We start from the raw sequence: 25,016 nt of genomic DNA on the forward strand, positions 1-25,016 counted from the left end.
CTCTCAGCCTCCTCAACCCGCTGGGACATGGCCCTGACACTGAGGCAAGGAGTCATCTGATGCTCACTGTTTAGCAGTCGTCAGTTGCTAGAGGCCTGCATCTTTGGAAAAGATCCTAATGCTGGGAAAGATGGAGGGCCTGAGGAGAGGGAACGACAGAGGATGAGATGGTTGGATGGCATCACTGATTCAAGGGGACATGAGTCTGAGCAAGCTCTGGGAGATGGTGAAGGACAGGGAAGCCTGGCGTGCTACAGTCCATGGGGTCGCAGAGAGTTGGACACAACTGCGCGACTGAACACCAACAAAAGAGGCCTGCATCAGTTTTTCAGTCTCTACCTGGAAACCTGAAGTCTCCAGAAGCACATTCAGGTTCTTTGTACCTGACCTCCTGGGGACGCTTATCACTCAGCTTCTTCATTCCTACAAAGTGACACCAGCAGCCACCCACCCCACCCGCCATGAGCTGGGGCCTTCACTCCTGATTGGGAGGTTATCATGACCGGTATTTGCCTAAAACCTTACTACAGACAAAGCATTCTCTTGTTTCTCCTCTGACCCTCATAACAGCCTCTTTATCCAGGAAATTGGCTCAGGAAGGTTGTGGTTTGCTCAAGGTGACACAGCTGTTAAATCACAAGGACACGGCCTTGAACCTGAGTCCTGACAGCTGCACCACTGCCGACCCCCACCTCAGCTCTTGACAAGACAAATCTCTTTTTTTTTTTTCCTTATTACAAAAGCACTCACTGTAAACTAGTGGAACATTAAAGACATTTGTTCGTTGTTCAGTCGCTAAGTCACATCAGACTCTTTTTGTGACCCCACGGACTGTAGCCCACCAGGCTCCTCTGTCCATGGATTCTCTAGGTGAGAATACTGGAGTGGGTTGCCATGCCCTCCTCCAGGGGATCTTCCTGACTCAGGGACTGATCCTATGTTTCCTGCATTGGCAGACAGATTCTTTATCACTGCAGCACCTGAGAAGCCCCTATTAAAGATACACAATGTGAAAAGTAAAAGTCCCCATAATATGCACTGTTAGCTGATACATCTTCCTCCAGAGTTTTTCTAGGGGTACTGTTAACATACATGAGCCTAGTGCCTGACAGTTTGTGCTCAATACATGCTTGTTGAATCAGCTAACCATCAAATGGACTATTATTTTATTTCCACAACCGTATGTACTATCTCCCAATGTGCTTTTTCATTCAGCTGTGTGATTTAGACATCTTTTCATACTAATGCTTGTAGGTACCTCCCGATCAACCACCCTTTATAGCTTAGCCACCCTGGATGGGGGCAGGCCTTCTGGAACAGAGCCAGGCAGCCCACAGGCTAAGAGCAGTAGGCCACCAGCCCTCGATTCCCAGAAGGCAACTGTGAACTATTTTGGTTGAACCGACTGGTCAATGTTTTTAAAAAATAAGAAAGCAACTAGTTAAACAAGCCAAACAAGTATTATTTTTGCCTGCACAATACTTCACTGATTTGCCTAAGTTTTCTCTTCCACCAGCTGCTTCAGAGTTGAGTAAGAACATTCTTATGTGCATAAATAAGTATAAATGAGTAACTGGCTAAGAATTTTTTGCCCCCCAAAGTGACGATCCATACATTTCAGTTAGAAGGGAGCAAGAAGTTACCTTCGTAATTAGGCTGGGGTGGAGGGTTGTTTCTGGGCCATTAAACAAGAAGCTGCTCTGACATTCCACCTTTAAAAGACACAGTCTGCACAGCTAGAAGCCTGGCTGTTCACACTCCTGCTCTGCCTGAGGAAGAAGTGTCGCTGGTATAGACGACGGCAAGGTCATGGCCACAGGCCCAGGCTCTGGTAGCCGTCAGGTTGGGATCAAATCCCTATCTTGAGCAATTACTTAACAACTCTAACATCTCTTAACTTAACATCTCTTGTCAGTTTTCTATTCTGACAAGTGGGTATAGTAACTACCCTGTCCATTTTCTATGAGGAAAAAATGAAATCCTACAGGCAGTGCACTCAGAACATGGCTGGAAGGTAGTAAGCACTCAATAAACACTAACAATTGTGCTTATCAGATTCTGAGAAGGGTCTTCAAGTCATTCAAATACTTCACTGATTGATTCCACTGTTAACAGGATGTGTTTTCAAGCCCTATAGTTGTTCAGTCGCTAAGTCATGTCCAACCCTTTGCAGCCTCATGAACTTTAGCATGCCAGGTTTCCCTGTCTTTCACCGTCTGCTGGAGTTTGCTCAAACTAATTTCCATTGAATCAATGATGCCATCCAACCGTCTCATCCTCTGTCATCCCCTTCTCGTCCTGCCTTCAATCCTTCCCAGCATCAGGATCTTCTCCAATGAGTTGGCTCTTCACATCAGGTGGCCAAAGGATTGGAGCGTCAGCCTCAGCATCAGTCCTTCCAATGAATATTCAGGGTTGATTTCCTTTAGGACTGACTGCTTTACTCTCTATGCCCTATAGAAAGTAGACTTAAAATTCAAAGACCATTATTTAACTTTCTTTTTTTTTTTTTAATTTTTATTTTTTTTATACGTATTCCCCATCCCGATCCCCCCTCCCACCTCCCTCTCCACCCGACTCCTCTGGGTCCTCCCAGTGCACCAGGCCCGAGCACTCGTCTCATGCATCTCACCCGGGCTAGTGATCTGTTTCACCATAGATAATATACATGCTGTTCTTTTGAAACATCCCACCCTCACCTTCTCCCATAGAGTTCAAAAGTCTGTTCTGTACTTCTGTGTCTCTTTTTCTGTTTTGCATATAGGGTTATCATTACCATCTTTCTAAATCCCATATATATGTGTTAGTATGCTGTAATGTTCTTTATCTTTCTGGCTTACTTCACTCTGTATAATGGGCTCCAGTTTCATCAATCTCATTAGAACTGATTCAAATGAATTCTTTTTAATGGCCGAGTAATATTCCATGGTGTATATGTACCACAGCTTCCTTATCCATTCATCTGCTGATGGGCGTCTAGGTTGCTTCCATGTCCTGGCTATTATAAACAGTGCTGCGATGAACATTGGGGTGCACGTGTCTCTTTCAGATCTGGTTTCCTCGGTGTGTATGCCCAGAAGTGGTATTGCTGGGTCATATGGCAGTTCTATTTCCAGTTTTTTAAGAAATCTCCACACTCTTTTCCATAGTGGCTGTACTAGTTTGCATTCCCACCAACAGTGTAAGAGGGTTCCCTTTTCTCCACACCCTCTCCAGCATTTATTGCTTGTAGACTTTTGGATAGCAGTCATCCTGACTGGCGTGTAATGGTACCTCATTGTGGTTTTGATTTGCATTTCTCTAATAATGAATGATATTGAGTATCTTTTCATGTGTTTGTTAGCCATCTGTATGTCTTCTTTGGAGAAATGTCTGTTTAGTTCTTTGGCCCATTTTTTGATTGGGTCATTTATTTTTCTGGAATTGAGCTTCAGGAGTTGCTTGTATATTTTTGAGATTAATCCTTTGTCTGTTTCTTCATTTGCTATCATTTTCTCCCAATCTGAGGGCTGTCTATTCACCTTACTTATAGTTTCCTTTGTAGTGCAGAAGCTTTTAAGTTTCATTAGGTCCCATTTGTTTAGTTTTGCTTTTATTTCCAATATTCTGGGAGGTGGGTCATAGAGGACCCTGCTGAGATTTATGTCGGAGAGTGTTTTGCCTATGTTCTCCTATAGGAGTTTTATAGTTTCTGGTCTTACATTTAGATCTTTAATCCATTTTGAATTTATTTTTGTGTATGGTGTTTAACTTCCTTTTTAATTCATAAGAACTACAGGATTTAAAGCAGAGCAAACTGTTGAGATTGCGTGGTTTTACTCCCATGTTTCAGGGGCAAGGAAGCTGAAATGCAGAATTTCCAGAGTCCACCTATAAGGCTTGTATGAGTAAGCAGCAGAGCTGGGTGATCCTGGATCCTGACCTGGCCCTAGGGCATGTGGCTTTGCAGTATTCCACCCCCTCAGGGCTTCTTGGTGGCTCAGATGGTAAAGAATCTGCCTGCAATGCAGGACACCCAGGTTCCATCCCTAGATTGGGAAGATCCCTGGAGAAGGGGCTGGCTACCCACTCCAGTATTCTTGCCTGGAGAATCCTATGAAGAGAGGAGCCTGGTGGGCTACAGTCCAAGAGGTCACAGAGAGTCAGACACGACTGAACCTCTAACAGTTTCACCCCGCCTCAGGAGGCAGTAACATGTGGCCACACGTTCACACCAGTGCACAAAACTGAGATCAGACCCTCTTTCTTTTAAAAAAAGAAAAAAAAAATGTTTATATATTTATTTGTCTTTGTTGGGTCTTCATGTGACGTGCAGGACCTTCATTAAGGTATGCGGGCCAGAGCATGGGGGCTCAGTAGTTGCAGTTCATGGGCTTAGTTGCCCCAGAGGATGTGGGATCATAGTTTCCTTACCAAGAATCAAATGCACGTCCCCTACATCGGAAGGCAGATTCTTAACTGCTGGACCACTGGGGAAGCCTCTGCGATCAGAGCCTCTGGGGAAGTATGTTTTGAGAGGCAGAATGGCATTAGGTATTCACAAGGTTGAAAAGGAAAAGGAATACCTTGCAATATTTAGGACTTCTGGATTACAAATGATAGAAATCCAGCTCAAACACACTTAAAAGTGCAAGCTAATTTAAGCTTGGAATGTGCAAGGAACACTGCAGGAAGCATATCTTGACCTGGAGTTTGTGCCAGCATGTGGTACAAAGATGGCCACTGACTGTTCTGGGTTCATATATTCCTAGTTAAGCACCTTCAGGAGAAAAACAGAACTTTCCTCAGGCAGCCTCCAAGTATATACTTACACATACACCCAATGAAGGATTCTGACTGGTCCTGACTCAGTCATGCACCCACCCTGTGGACCAGTCACTGTTGTCAAGGAGATGAGATACCATAATCAGCCATGCCTGATGGTGAGTCCACCCCCATGGCCAAAAGGGCAGGCTCTGTCATTGACAGCTCCTCCAGAACTGGTGGTACGGGGCAGGGTGCTTCCTCAAGGAGGGCTGGGCAGACAAAAACAGGGCAGCCATTCAGACATCCAAAAGGAAAAACAAGCTTCATTTAAATGTTTCTCTGATCAAGATCTTTCCAGGAGCTCCTCAAACTACAGATGAGTGTTTGTATAAATATAAATCCATAAGATTACACAATTTACATGTAAAATGGGGCCAGTTTTCTCATGAGGTTCATAAACCAGCTCTGAAGCAATTCTAAAGAAATGGTGACAAAATTGTTTTTAGCATTAGCAACATTACTAGAAAAAAGCTCAAAGGCTCCCAAGGTGCCCACTTGGAAGGACAACTTTCATCTGAATGTAGAAGTATTATTTGGGTTTTGTTTTTTTTTTAAATCCAGATTATATGGACATGAGTTTGAGTAGGCTCCGGGAGTTGGTGATTGACAGGGAAGCCTGGCATGCTGCAGTCCGTGGGGTTGCAAAGAGTCGGACACGACTGGGCGACTGAACTTACTGTAAAATTATTTTGGTAATAACTAAATCAATACAAATGATTGTATTATTTGTAAAATTATTTTGTTAATAACTAAATCAATACAAATGAATCATTACCAAAATAGGTGTGCATCTCAATGTAAATGCTTTCCTTTTAGAACTAAGAATTTAGGGAAATGAGAATCACAGCATGAACTTTAGTTAAATCTAAAGCGGGGTTTTTAACATGGGGTTTGTGGGTCCCCCAATCTGGTTACTGTCGATCAGCTGTCAGTACTGGTTACTGGAGAGCTTATTAAAGTTAGAAGGGACTGGGTCCCACCCCAGAGATGCTGGTCAGGAGGTCAGGCATCACTACTTTTTGAATCCTTGGCCGGTGCTTTTGACCAGTCCTTGAGGCTGAAAACCACTGCCCTAGAACAGCATTTCTTGAATTGTGGGAGTAGTCCTTTACATCAGAATCTGGAGAGCCTGTTCAAATGCAGATTTCTGGGCTCCTCCCAGCCTACTAGATCTACTCCAGGGAGGAACAGAGCTGTGGCTATCGTTTAAGTTCCCAAGTGACTTTTAAACGTTTGAAATTTTTTGAGATAATTATAGATTTACAGGAAGTTGCAAAAAAAATGTACAAAAGATCCTGTGTACCCTTTACCCTGATTCCCCCAATGATTACCTCTTGCATAGCTACAGTACATTATCAAAACCAGGAAATTAACATTGATACAATCCATAATGGGCTTCCCAGGGGGTTCAGTAGGTAAAGAATCAGCCTGCAATGCAAGAGATGCAGGTTCAGTCCCTGGGTTGGGAAGATTCCCTGGAGGAGGGCATGGTAACCCACTCCAGGATCCTTGTCTGGAGAATCCCAAGGACGAGGGAGCCTGGCAGGCTACAGTCTATAGGATCGCAAAGAGCTGGACACGTCTGAAGCTACTGAGCACACACAGCATGATCCATACTTATTCAGATTTTATCAGATTTTCAAGCCTTCATGTGTGTGTGTGTGTGTGTGTGTGTGTGTGTGTGTGTGTGTGTGTGTAGGATCCTCTGAAGTTTTATCAGATGTGTAGGTTTGTGTAACCACTACTGTATGTTAAGATACAAAACTGGTCTCCACAAGGCTCTCTTGTGCTACTTTTTACAGTCATACCACCCTATCACACCCCCCACATCCCTAGAGTTTAGAATCTACTCATCTCTTTTCCTTTAGAAACAACTAATCTCACTGCTGTTTCAAAAACATATAAGTGAAATCATATAATATGTAACCTTCCTAGATTGGCTTTTTTCATTTCAGGTGTCGAAGAATTCCTCAAATTTCATTTTAAAATGCTATGAAAAGGAAATGTCTTGGGGAAATGTCCACAGTTTTTACTAGATTCTCAAAAAAATTCTTTGACATGCCCCATAAAGTTTATAAAAGCATTGGTTCATGGTTTTTTTGGGGCTATTTCTGGTCTTCTTGGCTAAAATCAATTAAAAAAAAACAAACTAGTGAATATTTTTTCTTCTACCACATCTGTTGAATTCCTGTGTCCCAAAGATTTCTCTAACAGTTTGGGAAATATGATCACTCAGATGAATATTTCTGAGTGCCTGACATGTGCCAGACAAATATTATTTTTTCCCTAGTTAGTAAGAAGGGGAAGAGTTAAAACATTAAAGACTCTTTTAGCTTATGAAAAGTTCTAAGTAACTAAGAAGTCAGAGCAAACTTTGCTGCTTTCTTGCCATATGACTTAAACTGCTCTGCTCTTTACTGCTCGGAACTGGATGTGCCAGTGATCAAATAACATCCTGAAAAATAATTCCATACACAGTACTGAAAACATGGCATTATGCAGTGGGGCGGCTTGTCATCACTCTGGTTGGCTTTATACAGTTGCTAGTCAAGAGCTCATAGCTCTTCCAGGCATGCTTGTCCCTGGGCAACTGTCGAACTGATTCCTCTGCCTGCCACATCCTCACTCCCCTTTGCCACCCACCTATCTGGACTAATTCTTGCCCATCCTTTGAAACTCATGTTAGGAAGCACCACCTCTAGGAAGATTTCATTCTCTCCTCTTCACGCTTTCAGTGGGGTGTGCCCCCAATGTCACCCATGCTTGCCAGAGGTCACAGTGGATGGTGATTATCTAATTGCCACTGCCGCCAGGCTCTGAGACCCTTGAAGGCTATGACTGGGTCTTAGATGCTTTTATGTCCCCAGCACTTTAATAAATTGCAAAATTTATTTAATAAATAAATGACAATATGTCCTTAAACAGCTTCCTTTTGGCGTTTACCACCACTGCTGACTGGCTTAGATTTTCCTCCATTTCTTTTTTTTTTTTTTTTTTTGATGTGGATCATTTTCAAAGTCTTTATTTAATTTGGTACAATATTGCTTCTGTTGGATGTTCTAGGTTTTTGGCCCGAGGTGTGTGGGATCTTAGCCTCCCCAACAAGGGATTGAACCCGCATCCCCTGCGTTGGAAGGCCAAGTCTTAACCAGTGGACCACCAGGGAAGTCCCTCTGTTTCTTCGCTAGTGTCATAGTATCTCCTGAGCTCCTTCACATGTAGGTGTAGCACCCAGTTGTTCGGTCTTTCCCTGCAAGTTTAATCTTCCCTGAATTCTCATAAAAGTTTACCACTACACTTTAGGCTTTTGCCTAAGAATCAGTATATATAAGTCATTGATCTTCTCTTGCTAGAATGCCTGTCTCCCCAATTTTGGAAAATAGGGACAACACTGACCTGTACCATTTTCCTTCTTGATCTTACTACTGGATCCTATAAATTCTTTATTATTGTGTTTAAACTTACAGATCTGTCTTTCTTATCAAGGGGGTGAGTTTCCTGGGGCTAAAGACTGTCTCTAATTCACCCCAGAGTCTCCAGGGACTGGTACCAGGTGGGATTCCATAAATGCTTGTGGAATGAAGTTTGGTGTTAGGTCATCAGAGCTCTGCCGTTCCTCACGCTTAGCACGTGCATTTCCTCATCTTCTCCACACCTTCACTCCCTATTTATCCTTTATCCCTGATTCTAAGCCACTGTGAATTCTTTCTGGAAAGGAGAAGAGGACAGACAAATACGACATTTATCAATTTTAATTTAAATTTAATTTAGAGTCATTTTAAATTAAACATTTTAAAGTAATTCTCTTATTCCTCCCAGGTACTATCTTGGTCGTCGGATGTTTATTGTTATCTCTGAGCCAGACATGATTGAGCAGGTGTTGGTTGAGAAGTTCAGTAACTTTACCAACAGAATGGTATGTAATTTTCTTTCTGCATATGGATGGAGGGGGAATCCTCCTAAGATGCAAGGACCACACATCATATCTAACAGGGACGTGATTGGGCCTCTTACAGGGTTTAGATCAGTTCAACTCAAAACTGAGCTCCCCAGTGAATTCAAGTTTTCAAAAGAGCCGTACAGGACTGTTACAAAAGAATAGCGTTTACATTTAAAAAATGCTTCAAGAAAGCGAAAGCTCAAGAGAATTGGTAGCTGATAAAAATGCTGAAACCGGGAGGGTTTTTAAAGCTGTGTTCAAAGCTAGAGGAATCCAGAGAGCATAGGTCAAGCGTCTAAGGAAGACCAAGGAAGGTTAATAAATATCAGAGGGAAAGTAACATTTCAAGACTCCTGTGCTTACATCTTTCCCAGAGAATATCAACGTCTTAAGATTGGAAAAGGAAGACAAGTAACATGACCAGGGAAATTCATCACCAAGTAACAAGTCTCTAACCCACTAAAGGAGGTACATATTCCATCTTTTTTTTTTTCTCCCAGTACATATCCTACTCTTTGTTTTTGATGAGAAAGCCCAAAGAATGGAAGAGATGACAGACAACAGCACAGGTCAGGGCTATCCGTATTTTCCAAAAATGAGGAGATAAGAATCCTAATAGAGATGATCAACAGCCTTCATGCTGACTTTTGGAAAATAGTCTAAAGTGAATGAATAAACAGTTGCTTGTGAGAATTCAGAAAATCTCTACGTGCCAATCTTTTTTTTGTCAAATTAAACTCATCTTCCATTCTTATAGGAATAGTAAGCTATGTATTCACTCTTTTGTTGGTTATTTAACCAACCTTTGCACACTTGTGCTATATACCAGGCACTGTCTAGGTACAGATTAGAAAGAGATAGAAAACTCAGTATTGTCCTCAAGGAGCTCATAGGCTAATGACAGAGGCAGAGAGGAAGAAAACCAGTATAATACAGAATGGTGAGCATGGAAAACACTGCTCCACCCAAAATGGAAAAAGGGAAAGACGTCTTAGAGGTGAGGTGGCTGAGACTGTCTTATTAAAGAAATTAGTGCCCGCCTGTGTTCTGTACTGGTTGAGCTGTCCAGAGTATTTCTTTGCATTAAATTTCACAGAAACTTATAATACTGGTACAGTTACCATCTGTATTTTACTGACAAAGAAATAAGACTCAGGTTATAGGAGGAAGACTAATAGAATCCATGTGCCATCTCCCAACTCAAGTCCAGGGCTTTTTCTACTGCCATTATTGTAACACCTGCCTAGGTGATGTTTCTGGATTGTTAAGGTTTCACGGAGTAATTGGTTACTTGCCCCAAACACACTCACCTTCCAGTCCCAGAGTAGCATGTCCAATTGCTATTAACAAGAGAATCCCTCACCTTTACTACACCCATCCAAACCCTTGGTATTCTTCCAGGCTCTCCTCAAATTCTTTCTCCCCCATTAAACTTCCCCTACTTCAACTTTTATTTACTATTCCCACCTCTCTTAAGTGTAACAGCATTGATCATCTGCATCAGTGGTACCCAACCTTTTTGGTACTGGGGACTAGTTTTATGGAAGATAATTTTCTCAACAGGCTTGGTGTGGGGAATAGTTTCAGAATGATTCAAGCACATCATATTTATTGTGCACTTTATGTCTATTATTATTACATCAGCTCCACCTCAGATCATCAGGCATTAGATCCCAGAGGATGGGCAGCCCTGGACTATGTCACTGCCATCATTTTCTCAGTCACTCCCATTGTGCCTTCAAATATTTACTGTAAATGAATGCATGACTTTCACCCTAACTTGATTAACTTTAAGCTTATCCTTCTATTTTATACCCCAGGGCCCAACCACATAATGACTACTCAGTATTCAATATACCCTTGTTCAAACTGAATTGACTCTCCATCAAATTAATATTCTCCCCAGATGATTGAGGTAGTACTTGGAGATTCAGTATATACTCTTCCTCTTGTAAGTCATTCACAAACATGTAAGAAGATCCATCATGAATTAGATCTCTAGGAAACCCCAATGTTTTTCCATCTGGGAATGTATCTACTTATCTTCAGCTTAGTTTATGGTCTTTAAGCCAACCCCATATTCACGATAAAAACAATCCTTAGTGACTCAGTTTTTAGAAGACCATCTTTAGAGTGGGATTTTCTCATAGGTTTTGAAAGTCAAATTAAACTGGGCTCTGCGTTTCTCTCTTATCCATATGCTTATATATATGCTCAAAGAACTCAAGGAAATTAGTGAGGCATGATTTCTTTTTCCTGACACCATGCCGCCTCCCCTCTAATAAGCCATGTTTACTTAAGTGTTCAGCGATTCAGCTTTATTACACATTCATTCAGTAAATACTAAATGCTTACTCCATGCAAGCCTCTACCAAATGGTCCCTCGTGATACAGAAAATACCTCCGCATGTTAGTTTGACGCATTAAGTGAAAAGGAACTTAAATAACGCATGGTTTCATTTTCCAACTGTGAGAACCCATCTCTGCTCACAAATCCAGGCTTGACTTACATGTACACATGAGAGCCTGGTGGGGAGTGGTGCGGATGGGTTCACCTCTGAGCTCGGATGTCGGCTGTAGGCATCCCATGAGGGACTAAATAGGGCACATTTGGCTGGAGGTGGGGAAGTCCCTGACATAATCAGTACTGAGCATATATTTGAATTAAAAAACTGTTCAATGATACACTTTTCTTCCAGTTCAAGAACATGGGGCTGAACAAACTCTCTGGGTTGGACCCAGGGTGGCAGCTGCTATTTCGAGTTTCCAATTCACAGTTTCAAGGCACTCAGTGGAATGTGACTGCTCTGTCCTGCCTGTTTTCCAGATGGACCCCTTGGGCCTCTCTTACACCCTCAGCACTTCCTCAAGTTGCTTCCGGTTGGGTGCAACCACACTTTATCGTTAAACCCCAGTCAGTCCGCTTAGCATGTACAGAACCTCAGTTTTCCCAGCACTTCCGGTCTTGGTTATTTTTATGCAGATATTTTTACTTAGCTCCTCGTGGCTATCAGGTACTTGGTGAAGCCACGGGGCAGCTCTTTTTTTTTTAATCTGCAGAAACTGGAGCTGGGTCCATGTGACTCAGCAGAAATGGTCTTACCGGTAGTAGACCACTTCACTCCTGGCCTGTCATAAAGGCTCAGGGTTGGGAAGCCGTGGGAAGGGTGATAAGAGGAAGGGGTGGGGGGTCTTTGACCCACATGAGGTTGGCCTAGCTGGACGCAGATCCAGACTGAGGGAGTTTAACCACTAAAGCTGCCGCCTGGAGCTCCTGAGTTCTGGTCTGAAATGAGCCTGGCAGGCGGGTCAGGCAGCAGGCGTGCCTATTGCCAGGTTTTGTTATGTGTTTGTGGAGTGGACTGGAAGGTGGTGGTGGTCACACGTGTGTGGGGTGGGGGTGCCAACCCTCAGGTCCTCGCAGGCAACTCAGGTCAACCGTCCAGGCACAGGTCCAGCCACACTGTTAACTCACATCTAAAACTATGTGATGGAGTTGGTGAGTGGTTTTATTGAGGACTATAAAACCTGCTTCCCAGATGACACTAGTGGTAAAGAACCCGCCTGCCAATGCAGGAGACAAAAGAGATGTGGGTTCGATCCCTTGGTCGGGAAGATCCCCTGGAGGAGGGCATGGCAACCCACTCCAGTATACTTGCCTGGGAAATCCCAGGGACAGAGGAGCCTGTTGGACTACAGTCCATAGGATCACAAAGAGTCAGACACAACTGAGTGACTTAGAACATAACATGCACATAAAACCCCCGGGCCTGACTCCCCAGGGGCAGCCTCTTCAAGGCTACCTTCGCCATCTCACTGCATGGATACTGGAATCTTAGGACGAGTTCGTATGAAGCCATGAAGCCCTTGGCACCGCAAAGAGTGCTAAAGTTCTGAGGCAAATGCGTCACTGCAGACTTTATAACCCACTGCATCTGTAGCCAGGCCCCATCCTAGGAGCAGGAGCGCGTGGCTGGTTGCAGAGCCCAAGAGCAAGGCAGACTCCACCCAGTGCTCCAGGTGGGTCAGGCCACCTGAGCTGGGCCCCCAGGGACCAGCCTGCTGCCACTCACTGAGGACAAAAGAGCCTCGGCCAGCTAGCCACAACCATGCCCCCTCCACCTGCAGCCAGCACCTCTCCACCAACGCTTTGGAATCCTCACTCATCTAGAGTTTCTGGGCCCCTTTCTTTTAAATAAAACATTGAGTCAGAGAAAACATTCCAGTTTTCAAGTGGATGCAGGAAGATTTAAGTTGTGAGGATGGTTTTGGTCCATAACGGGGAAGCTCTCATCACCGAGTCAAACACTGACTACTTTTTTCAGCTTTGCATTTCTCAAGAAGGTTCAATTCACATGATGGATCCATAGCTCTGAGGGCCATTCTTGCTTAAAGCCTAAACGGACTGCAGAGAACCAGAAGCACAGGTGTGTGACCTAATTTGCCTGGCCCCTGTCTGTTTTGAGGCAGATCTCATTGGGTTTTTAATATGTAATTGAATTTATTTATTTTTAATTGAAGGATAACTGCTTTATAACCAACCAATTGTATGGGTTTCTGCCAAACATCAACATGAATCAGCCATCGGTATACATATGTCCCCTCCCTCTTGAACCTCCCTCCCACCCACCTCCTCCCATTGAGTTTTTTGGTTTGTTTTAATATTTATTTATTTGACTGTGTTGGGTCTTAGTTGCATCAAGAGGGATCTTTTGTTTTGGGGCACAGTTTCAGTCCTTGTGGTACACGGGTTTAGTTGCCCCTTGGCATGTGGCATCTTTGTTCCTCACCAGGGATCAAACCTGAGTCCCCAGCATTGGAAGGTGGATTCTTAACCACTGGACCACCAGGACGTCCCAGGTCTTGCTGTTTTATGTGAAACACTGTACTGTGCACAGGAAACCCTGCAGCCTGAGCTGAGTGAGTCTCCTCCTGGGCTGCACTGCCCACGGGAAGCCCCCATGGAAGTGGCCACAATGGGATGCCTGCAACCTGAAGGTCTCCTCTCACCAGCTTTTCCCGTTTCTAAAAAAGCCAGAGCCAGGGAATTGCACTTGATGATCTCAAACGTCTTACAGGGCACAGGGTGTTCTGTGAAGCCTCAGTAATGTAGTAACAGTGCTAAGTGGTATTGATTGACCCCTCAGCTGTTCTATCAGTGCCTTGCAGAGCTTTTCTAAACTTCAAAATCTTGTTGAAAATAGTTTTATATTTTTGTCTTACTAGACCTTTGGTTCAGCGGGAAGCCATCTTTAAATTTTTAAAAGAGATATAAGTAAAATTTGGTTCTTAGATTCGTATCTTCCTTCTCTGACTTTTGTGGTGGCAGAGGTAAAAATAAATGTGTAGGGACCCCCCTGGTGGTCCAGTGGTTAAGAACCCACCTTCCAACGCAGGGGACATGGGTTCAGTCCCTGGTCAGGGAACTGAGATCCCACATGCTGTGGGGCACCAAAGACCCAGAGCAACCAAAAATTTTAAAACTGTGTGAACCAGGAGATTAATAGCCAGAATTCTGGGAAGAGATCAGGAAATAAGCCATAGGAGTAATTCTGGTCTCCCAGTGGCTGTGTTCCTGAACTTTCTCGGGCAGGGCTGCCACAGCCCAATTCTTGCCTTTGTTCAAATTAGAAGACTCCCCACCCCCTCACCTTTCATTGGCGGCTGCTGAGTTGGCAGATGGAGCCCAAGTTGGAGTTAGCCCCACCTGTCCCCTGAACCTTAAATAAAATGTGCTGGGTCCCCCTGAGCCCTGGGCATGCCACATCCCTTGCTTAGAGGTCATGCCCTTGGGTTGGTCACAGTCTGAAGCCGAGAGAGGGAAGACAGTGTGATATTCATGACCATCTTCTACTGGCAAAGAGTGAAGGGACAAAATTGCCTTGTGGAGATGAAACACTTTAAATATTTCAAACACCGAAATAAAAGCCCTGCGCAGTTGGCTCAGTTCCTCAGTCTTTGTACAGCCAGATAGCGGTAGTCGTAGGTTGAAAATAGTGTATGTTCTCAGGCCTAAGATTGTGGGTGCCCCAGGTGACAGAATCCCAGGGTTTTCATTGACTGTAATAGACTGAGGGGCCGGGCGCAGTGTTTCACACACCTGTGGGTAGGAGAGAGAGGGCCAGTAACCCTCTGCTTCCTTATCTGTGCAAGGTTGTGTGAGGAAGACTGTAACCACGGACCTGGCCTTTCTGTGATCATGGCATCCTTTCTGACAGCAATATTTCCGAAGCCTCCTTGACATACTTAACACCAAGCAAATCAGCAACACTCTCAGCCTGACCACTGAAGTAGGACAGCATCTCTTGAGTGTTTAAATCACCTCGCTCTGTTTACCTGCTGCCTGCAGCTCTGTGTGGTCGTCGGAGAACTGCGGACTGCCCTGCCAGGATATCACAGATCTGATACAGGCCTTGCGTCAACTCTCTGGCATGTTCCAGGACACAAGAAAACTATTTTTGGCTGTGGCTTTATATCCCATTATGCCTTTTTCATGGTAACACGTGTGCCCATTTACAGCAAATGTGCATTGCATGCATCTTGCAGCACTCTGGGAAGACGCTGGCAGTTCTTACGTGGCTCCACTGGGCCAGTGGAGAAACATTGGTTTGGCCCAGGATAAACCACCCTATGCATGCTTCTTCGCTTCATGTGAGCACAGGATGCAGAGGAATCAGCTTGAAAACCTGCTCCTCAGGATTGGTTGATTCTTCAGTGTTTAAAGTTTATGCTTAGTTGGTCTGAGTTAGACTCTTATTTTAAAGAGTTCTTAATTGAGGGGCTTCCGTGGTGATCCAGTGGTTAAGAACCTGCCTTCCAATGCAGGGAACCCAGGTTTGATCTCTGGTCGGGGAACTAGGATTCCACATGCCTAGGGGCAACTAAGCCTAGGCACCGCAACTACTGGGCCCATGTGCTCTGGAGCCCAAGCTCCACACAGAGAGAAAGTCCACATGCCCAGTGGAGACCCAGGGCAGCCACAAAAATGTTTTTAAAAAAGATCTGAATTGAAAAGACAAACACTTTCAACTGTCTGAGGGAAATTTAGCAAGGAAGCCATGAGGCCATGGCTGAACCAGGCTGCTCGTCAGGACAGTTTCCTAACTATTGGAGAATTATCCCCAAACTAATGAAATAATGTGAAAAGCACTTTGATTCTTGTGAGATCCACAGTATTGGTTATAAATCACCCCATCTCCATCTCCAAATCAGCTGTGGGCTCCTTGAGGACAAAGGGTTCCATTCTTTGACTCAATAGTTTCAGAGCCACCACGGAACTGGCACATACTAATAGTAGGTGCTCAATAAATGTGCACAGCTTGGTAGCAGGATGACTGACATGATTTCAGCTGAGGGTGAGGATGTCTCTCAGGTTTGGGGTTAGAGTAGTGTTTTCAAATGTTTTTGACTGTGACCTCCAGTAGGAAATGTATTTCACGTCAGGACACAACACAAAACACTTTCTCTCTCACATACATACACTCACATACTCTCTCCAACATTCTCGAAGACACACCCATAAATATATGCCCATCTTGAACAAACCTTTGACAACAAAACCCTTCCCTTCACTTCACAAAATGTCCCTCTAATATTTTCTACTCTGCCCCATTCCTTGTTTCTCTCTTTTCTTCTTTTCAATGCTGGTTGCCATCCACAAAATTCATTCGTGACCAGTTATGGCCTGCAGTTTGGAAGCCCCTGATCAGAGTCTGAGTGGAGCCTAGTTCCCTGGACCTCCCTTCCTCAGCCAGGTCTTCCCTTCCTGCCTCAGCACTCACAGCCGGCCCCATCAGTTTTACCAGTCTCGTTCCTGCAGGGCAAGCCCCCCAATACCTTTCAAAGTCCTCGCTCAGTACATCTAATCAGTTATTGTGTGTAGGTGGGGCTGGGGGAGGGGGATAGATGGGGAGTTATTGTGACAGGGGCGTGGAGTTTTAGTTATGCAGGATGAAGTTCTGGGGATGGACGGGGTGATGGCTGCACAGCAATGTGAATGTCCTTAATACCACCATACTGTCCACTTAAAAATGGTTAAGATGGTAAATGTTACATTATGTGTATTTTGCCACAACTAAAAAATACCTGTTTTTTTTTTTGGTGTGTGTGTGTGTGTGTGTGTGTGTGTGTGTATAAACAAACAAACTGGCTTCCCTGGTGGTTCAGACAGTAAAGAATCTGCCTACAGTGAAGGAGAGCCAGGTTCTATCCCTGGGTGGGGAAGATCCCCTGGAGAAGGGAATGGCTACCCACTCCAGTATTTTTGTCTGGAGAATCCCATGGACAGAGGAGCCTGGTGGGCTATAGTCCATGGGGTTGCAGAGTCAGATGCAACTGAGCAACTTTCACTTTGAAACAAACTAATTTTAAAATAGCTGTAGTGGTTTAGAGAAGGAACTTATGGTTCTCAGGGGGAAAGGATGGGAGGAAGGGATAGTTAGGGAGTTTGGGAAGGTTCTATACACACTGCTGTATTTTAGATGAATAACCAACAAGGACCTACTAGATAGCACCTGGAACTCTGCTCAATGTCATGTGGCAGCCTGGATGGGAGGGGAGTTCGGGAGAGAATGGATACATGTATGTGTTTAAACTATACTTGGTGTGGTCATCAGGAGGTTAAGTCTTTGAGGTTAAGAAAGTTCTTAAAAGTCATTTAGACACCCCCCTCCACCTGGGTGTGACCCTGTGGACTGTAGCCTGTCAGGCTCCTCCATCCATGGGATTTTCCAGGCAAGAATACTAGAGTGGGTTGCCATTTCCTCCTCCAGGGGATCTTCCCAACCCAGGGATCAAACCCAAGTCTCCTGCATTGCAGGCAGACCCTTTACTGCCTGAGCCAGCAGGGAAGCCTATATTTTAAGTGGATAACCAACAAGGACCTACTGTATAGCACCAGGAACTCTGCTCAAGGTCATGTGGCAGCCTGGGTGGGAGGGGAGTTTGTGGGAGAATGGATACATGTATACCTTTAAACTATATATATATCTGGTGTGGTCATCTGGAGGTTAAGTTCTCAGGGTTGAGAGAGCTCTTAAAAGTAATTTATACTCCCGGCTCCACCCAGGCCACTCAAACCTCCCATGCAGAATTTCCAAGAAGTAGGATACAGTCTCCAGTGACAGGGGCTCACCACTCAAGGCAGGTTATTTTTATCTTGGAATCTTCTGACTTTATTGGGAAGTTCTTTAAGTGAGCTGGAATTTTCCCCACAGCTCCCACTATTGACCCCAGTTCTACCACCCAGGGTCAAAAAACAAGCCAAGTTTCCTCCTCCATGTAACATGCATTCAAGAAATAGCTTTTGAGCACAGATTAAGGACCATGATCTGATCTCCCAAGCCTTTTCTTTCCGGCTATTCATTCCCAGATCTGTTAGCTTGTCCCCTCACCATCCAACCACTCCTCTGGAATGACCAATTGGCTGCTTTTCCTCTTCCAGTATCATATCTAGAAATGAAACCGTTACTCTAATCAGTACCCCTGAAATCTTCCATCAAGTAAGGAAGAATTCTAATAGAAACTGTAGGCCCAGGAGACAGTATTGTCTTGGCAGGCCGATAAGGGAGACCAATGCTGACATATTACACAGGAACTGGATTTCTCCTCTAAGTGCAAGACAAAAATTTTCATGGAGACTATCCTTAGGTCTGAAGGACAGACATGAAATCCAATCAACCTTGGCTCATCTCCAATTTATTCTGTTTCATCAGAACCCTATAAACCACCACCCATCTTTCCTTGGAGTGAAATGCTTTATTACATGTAGCGTAGCACACGGCTGGCATTTGCCAACATACAAATAAACATAATGTACGATTTTCTCCTTTGACTCTGGAACCTAAACAAACGGGTTATGTTCTAAAAATTCCATAAAACCACAATTCTGTATAGTGACCACGGTACTCCTAAAGAATTTTATTCTAAATATAGAGAGGTATTCCTCTGCAGAAAAATATCCCAGCAACTTGATTCTATTTAATAATGTATAATTAAGTCCCTCCACATACTTTGCAGTTATGTTTTATAGCTTATTTTGAGTGTTCATATTTTATCAGAAAATTATAATTTTCTTCTAAACAGGAGTTCTTACAAGGCTTTTGAGTTATGGTGGCTGGCTTCATGTTTCAACTATAATTAAAATAGTGAAAAGAAATAGCAAAACCATACATCACATGTGTGGTTCTGAAGAAAGCTTGGTCCTCCAGTCCCCCTACTTCCCCTCACCCAGCAATCCTAGGGCTAGGGGTGCTCTGAACAGCTGTGGAGGCCCCCCAGTTTTGACCACTTGGTCAGAGTGGCTGGTTTTAGGAAGGAAGAAAATGACCTGGGAAGAAGGGATGATGAGAAGAGATTTCCCTGGTGGTCCAGTGGTTAAGAATCCACTGTGCAATGCAAGGGATGTGGGTTCGATCCCTGATCGGGGAACTAAGATCCCACATGCTATGGAGCAACTAAGGCAGCACACCACAACTAGAGAATTCGTATCGTGCACTGCAACTAAGACTGGATGCAGCCAAATAAATTAAATATTAAAAAAAAAAGAAGGGACGAGAAGACCTCATTCTTCACATGCTTCCAGATCCAGCAGGACTATCTCCTCCTCAGAGAAGACTTCCTGGCCATTTAATCCCCTATCATTTTCTCACCTTGCTGCCCACCCTCCACGCCCTTCATAACGGGCTTCCCTGGTAGCTCAGCTGGTAAAGAATCTGCTGCAATGCAGGAGACGCTGGTTCAATTCCTGGGTCAGGAAGCTCCCTGGAGAGGGGATAGGCTACCCACTCCAGTATTCTTGGGCTTCCCTCATGAACAGATGGTAAAGAATCCACCTGCAATATGGGATACCTGAGTTCAATCCTTGGATTGGGAAGATCCCCTGGAGGAGGGCAATGGCAACCCACTCCAGTATTCTTGCCCGGAGAAACCCCATGGACAGCAGGGCCTGGCAGACTACAGTCCATGGGGTCACAAAGAGTTGGACATGACTGAGCAAAATAAGCACAGCACTCCCTTTGTAACACACACTTTCCCCTGAACTATAATGATAGCTATTTGTCAGTTTAGGAGCCATCTGCTTCCCCACTAGATTACCAACTCGGTGAGAGTCAATGCAATGTCTTCTTTATGTAGCACTGTATAGGCAACTTCTCATATAGACATTCAACAAACATTTGCTGAATGAGAAAAATGAATGAATGAATGAATGAGTGAAAGCACACACAAACATGGTGACAGGCGTTCTCTTGGAAGCAGCTCTGTTGATGCATGCTTCTTAAGGACTCTCTTTCTTCCCCTCCCCTCTCCTCCCCCATCCCACCCATATTCCAAGGACCCAGACATCTGGCCCAACCTAACCAATCCAGCCACACAAAACCCCTTGCCACATAGTTCAGACATGACATTCAATCCCAGAAAACACCAGCCCACCTCCAAGAAGCCTGCTGATGGGTCTTCAGGCAACATTCACTCAGCAAGGGGCTACAGAAGACACAGAAGCCTCTGAGTTGCCTACGATGACCACAGAATAATGAGGTAAAACTGGGCCCGAGGAGCTCCCCGTCTGCTCCCAGGGGAACTCAGCCATGGATCCTGAGATCACTGTCCATGAGACTTTATATTCCTCATACCCTTGTGAGAGAAATCCAATTGTCAGTCACGGGTAACTTTAACCAGAGTGTTTATCGTGGACTCTGTGGCCACTGAGCTGGCTTGGGTGTCCTGGCGTCCTAATTCCCTGCTTGTCTCTTTCCAAAAGGCAACGGGTTTGGAGCCCAAACCAGTGGCCGACAGTGTCCTGTTCTTACGTGACAAAAGATGGGAAGAGGTCAGAAGTGTCCTGACTACTGCTTTCAGTCCTGAAAAACTGAGTGAGGTAAGACGCAAGAAATGCAGCGTGTCTTCTGTAAGGAGCAGGTTTCCTCTCTCCAGATTGTGAGGGGAGGGGGTTCACTTTGCATCACTTGTCCAGTGTCCTGCCCACTGTGCCCTTCAATCCTGTTATCCAGAAAGCACATGGAACTGTCCTGGAGAGTCTTCCCTTTCTCCAACCTATCACAGCCCCAGTTGCCATGAACCTGTAGTGAGTCAGCACGCACACGGACTTTCCTGCTGAATCCCAAGCTCTGGCCAGGGCACTTTGAGGGCACCCAGGAGAAAACTGGAGGGGCTCTCCCCAGACTTTCCTGTATAACAGATCACCTGGAGATCTTGTTAAAATGCAGATTCTGACTCAGTAGGTCTGGGGTGGGCCCTGAGATTCTGCATCTCTAACAAGCTCCCCAGTGATGTGGACACTTCTGAACAGTTTACATGTTGCTGTTATTCAGTATCTCAGTGGTGTCCGACTCTTTGAGACCCCATGGACTGCAGCTCCCCAGGCTTCCCTGTCCTTCACCATTTCTCAGAGTTAGCTCAAGCTCATGTCCTTTGAGTTGACGATGCCATCAACCATCTCATCCTCTGTTGTCCCCTTCTCCTCCTGTCTTCAGTCTTTACGTAGTAAGGAACTAAAGAACATCTTGAAACAAACGGGAGCTTTGAGTCAAGTCCGAAATAGGGAAGAAATAGCCACGGATTATTAGGGAGGGGTATGAGAATGGCCTTGGCAGACCTCCGGGCAGGCAGGCACACCCAAGCTAATCTTCATGGCCAAGTCAAAGGGAACAGTCTCACTTACAAGATGCCATTAAACCCGGGGCTCCCTCCTTCCCCAGCCAGGGATCCACCCTTCCCTACCAGTTGTACAAATAAAACCTACTGTTTGTCCTGCTTCCTGGCCGAGTTCTCTCACTTGATCCTCACTAAAGGCACCTCAACTGCTAGTCTGACTTCGATGTCTGTTCTGAATTCTGCAACAGCTCAGGACTGAGTCCTTGAGCACTTCCGAAGAGAAATGCTACGGTCTTTCCAGTAGTCACATATAGATGTGAGAGTTGGACCTTAAAAAAGGCTGATCAGTGAAGAATTGATGCTTTCAAACTGTGGTGTTGGGGTAGACTCTTGAGTGTCCCTTGGCCGGCAAGGAGATCAAACCAGTCAATCCTAAAGGAATCAACTCTGAATATTCATTGGAAGGACTGATGCTGAAACTGAAGCTCCAATACTTTGGCTACCTGATGTGAAGAGCTGACTCATTGGAAAAGACCTTGATGCTGGGAAAGATTGAAGGCGGGAAAAGAAGGGGATGAGAGAGGATGAGATGGTTGGATGGCATCACCAACTCAATGGACATGCGTTTGAGCAAGCTCCAGGAGATGGTGAAGGACAGGAAAGCCTGGTGTGAGGCAGTCCACGGGGTTGCAAAGAGTCGGACACGACTGAATGACAGAATGCTAACGGAAGCTCACATCCCCTGGAGAAAGATACGGCAACCTACTCCAGTATCTTGCCTGGAGAAGTCCCTGGGCAGAGGAGACTGGCGGGCTATAGTCCACAGGGTCGCAAAGAGTCGGACACGTCAGAGCAACTAACACTTTCACTTTCGCTTCAAAGCTCACACATTTCTTACCACATGCCAGACAACACTCTAAGGGTTCCCGCTTGTTTCAGACAGAAACCTCCTTTCTCTCTAGTAAAGCTGTTTGAGAAATGAACTCTGCCTTCAGGGTGTGGGCTTGCTAATGCTTCACTGTGAGGGGGCAACCGCAGCCTATCCCAGCAGGAGGGCGTGGACCGCGTGGCGCAAGAGCAGGCCTGCGCATGCTCAGTTCCGCGCCAGGGCCTGATACAGGAAGGCGTATAGAGCCGGAGTGGGTACGCAGTCGTGTCACCTGGGGACCTCTGCAAACTGTTGCTGTCTGGGCCCCACATGGAGACGAAATTGGTTTGGTTTGGAATGCAGCCTGGTTTTGAGGGGACTTTACAGCTCCCCAGGCAATTCTGATGTAAAGCTGGAGTTGGGAACCACCGCTGGTAGAGAAATTCCCCACAAGGAAATATGAGAAGGGGATTGTCCTTCTATAGCTGGAGCCCAGAGCCCTGCTCCACAGTCAGCAGTGTTATAGACTGAGGTTTCATGTGAGAATTAGTTTGAAAGAAGGGCCTGCTTCTTTTAAAAGCTGTAAAGCATTATCTGGATCACCTTTATTACACCTGGTCACTAAAACTTTGAGTTAACCAGAAGGAGGGGAGGGAGGAGCAGAGATAGGTAAACCGTGGGCCCACATCAGGAGCTCAAACAGGCTGCGGCACACTTCCTTATTCGAGAGTAAACAATGAATTGATAGTGCTGCAGATGCGGAAAGAATCTCATCATTCGTTAAAAAAAGAAATTGATGAAGGGTATCTGATTTTTCTTTTTTTTAAGTAAGAAAGAAAGATTTTGTTTGTTTTTGACAGTTTTGTGCCCTGTTTTTGGAAGGAACAAAAGAAAAAAGAGGGACTTCTTTGGTGGTCCAGTGGTTAAGGCTTCAACTTCCAATGCAGAGGGTGTGGGTTCAATCCCTGGTTGGGGAGCTAAGATCTCATATGCCTTGGGGCCAAAAAAGCAAAACATAAAACAGAAGCAATATTGTAACAAATTCAATAAAGACTTTTAAAAATGGTCCATATAAAAGAAAAGATAAGACTCTTATCTTTTCTTGTAATTTCTTTAACATTTTAATGTAATTTCTTTAACATTTTACAGGGTGCACTCTAGAAACTGATACAGTGTCATTGCCCAAACAAATTTAGTGCTCCTGGGATCCAACGCATTTTCTCCTTTTGGTTTAGAAATCAAATTCTTAGTGCCTGAATTAGCTGCAGAAAACAGAGTTCCTCTAAGAGGTTCATAGCACTAAGATGTCTAGGAGAAAGAGGCTGGTAAGAAACAACAGGGAGGGTGAGGAGAGTGGAGGAAAGAGAAAGGGGAAGAAATTTCATAGATTTCCTAGGTTTTGCTTCAAATCCACCTAATTGTTTAACATATTCTGCAAGTAAACTTAAAGCTCCATTGGAAATCATCTTTCTACTCAATACAGTTCAGTTTAGGTTCTTGGGTTTCAATCAAAGGGATGCTGTTCCTGGGCAGAGGGAGTCACCTTTGTCCCCACTTGTGGAGAGCTTAGACCTGGTGACTTTAAGGTTTCTGGGTCACATCTAAGGCAGAAGTTGGCAGCACATCTTCAGCTCAGGAGAGAAAGGTAGGAAAGATGGGCCATAGGGATGTAAATATATAGTGTAAGGAATATGATCAATAATACTGTAATAACTTCATATGAGGACTAATGGTTACTAGACATAGCGTAGTCATCATTTCATAATGAATGCAAATGTCATATCAGCTTGTAGTATGCCTGAAAGTAACATAATATTGTATGTCAAATATATTTCAATTTTTAAAAAGAAAAGAAATTTTTTAAAAAAGAAAGAAAACCCAGACTTGGGTGAGGTCACCCCAGGAGTATACAGAGAATGAGAAGAGAGTCGCAGGGAGAACCATACATAAGTGAGGGGCAGAGGAGAGATCTATTAATACAAAGATGACTTGGGAAGAACAGCTTGACATTGAAGTCTAGGAGAATGTGGATGGGAAAATGTTTTTCGAGGAGGAAGAAGCAGTCAAAGGTGTTAAATGCTGCATAAACAGAAAGAAACACAAGGACTAATAAGCACGTGACAAGATAATAGTTTTTGAATGTTAAACCAATGTCTGCATGCTTCATGCTCCATAAACCGTGTCCTGGATTTTCTCTCCCCGGCTGAATCCTTGCTTCAGAAGTAGGTGGCAGGTGCCATCTTGGAACTGGGAGTTTTGTAGGGAGTGAAGTTTTCCTAATTCCCAAAGCAGCTCTCTCTGCATATGAAGAGCAGAGTTTGGAGCTCTGAGCAAGGAGTGTTACTCTATACCAAGGTGTAGACAGATGGAGGCTCTTCTATCCTATGGAAGATAGGTGAAGGAGAGAAAAAGGGAGAGCTGGCTGCCAGATATCAGTGTCCTGACTGCCTCCTTTCCCAGCTTCCATGACCCTCAAGGTTTCTGGATGCTCCCCTGGACTTTAACCTCTCATTGGCTTTTGCTTTCTAGACACTGGTTCTCAAGACCTGTGTGACGAGGGGCTATATAAAACTTACCTAATATCCTTGTTTAAAACAGTTAATTCCAAGGACTTCTGTTCGGGAGACTCCATGCTCCCAGGGCAGCGGGCCCAGGTTCAATCCCTGGTCAGGGAGCTAGACTTTATATGCTGCAACTAAAGAGGTCCTACACTGGCAATGAAGACTCAGTGCAGTCAAATAAATAAAGAAATAAAAATGTACGGGCTTCCCAGGTGGCGCTAGTGGTAAA

General features: G+C 44.6%; 1 protein-coding gene across 3 annotated transcripts in view; it reads left to right on the forward strand.

The window, feature by feature from the left end:
• TBXAS1 (thromboxane A synthase 1) overlaps window positions 1–25,016 on the forward strand; it is a 164,645-nt gene that overhangs the window by 64,363 nt on the left and 75,266 nt on the right. For 2 of the 3 annotated variants that reach the window (XM_065939035.1, XM_065939036.1), the window contains exons 4-5: window positions 8,626–8,722; window positions 20,505–20,621. In XM_065939035.1, coding sequence (XP_065795107.1) covers window positions 8,626–8,722; window positions 20,505–20,621 — 214 coding nt within the window. The remainder of the gene's footprint in view (window positions 1–8,625; window positions 8,723–20,504; window positions 20,622–25,016) is intronic. The other variant, XM_065939037.1, reaches the window with a different exon arrangement.

This window comes from Muntiacus reevesi, chromosome 6, assembly GCF_963930625.1.
Source record: "Muntiacus reevesi chromosome 6, mMunRee1.1, whole genome shotgun sequence".
NCBI classification, from domain to species: Eukaryota; Metazoa; Chordata; class Mammalia; order Artiodactyla; family Cervidae; genus Muntiacus; species Muntiacus reevesi.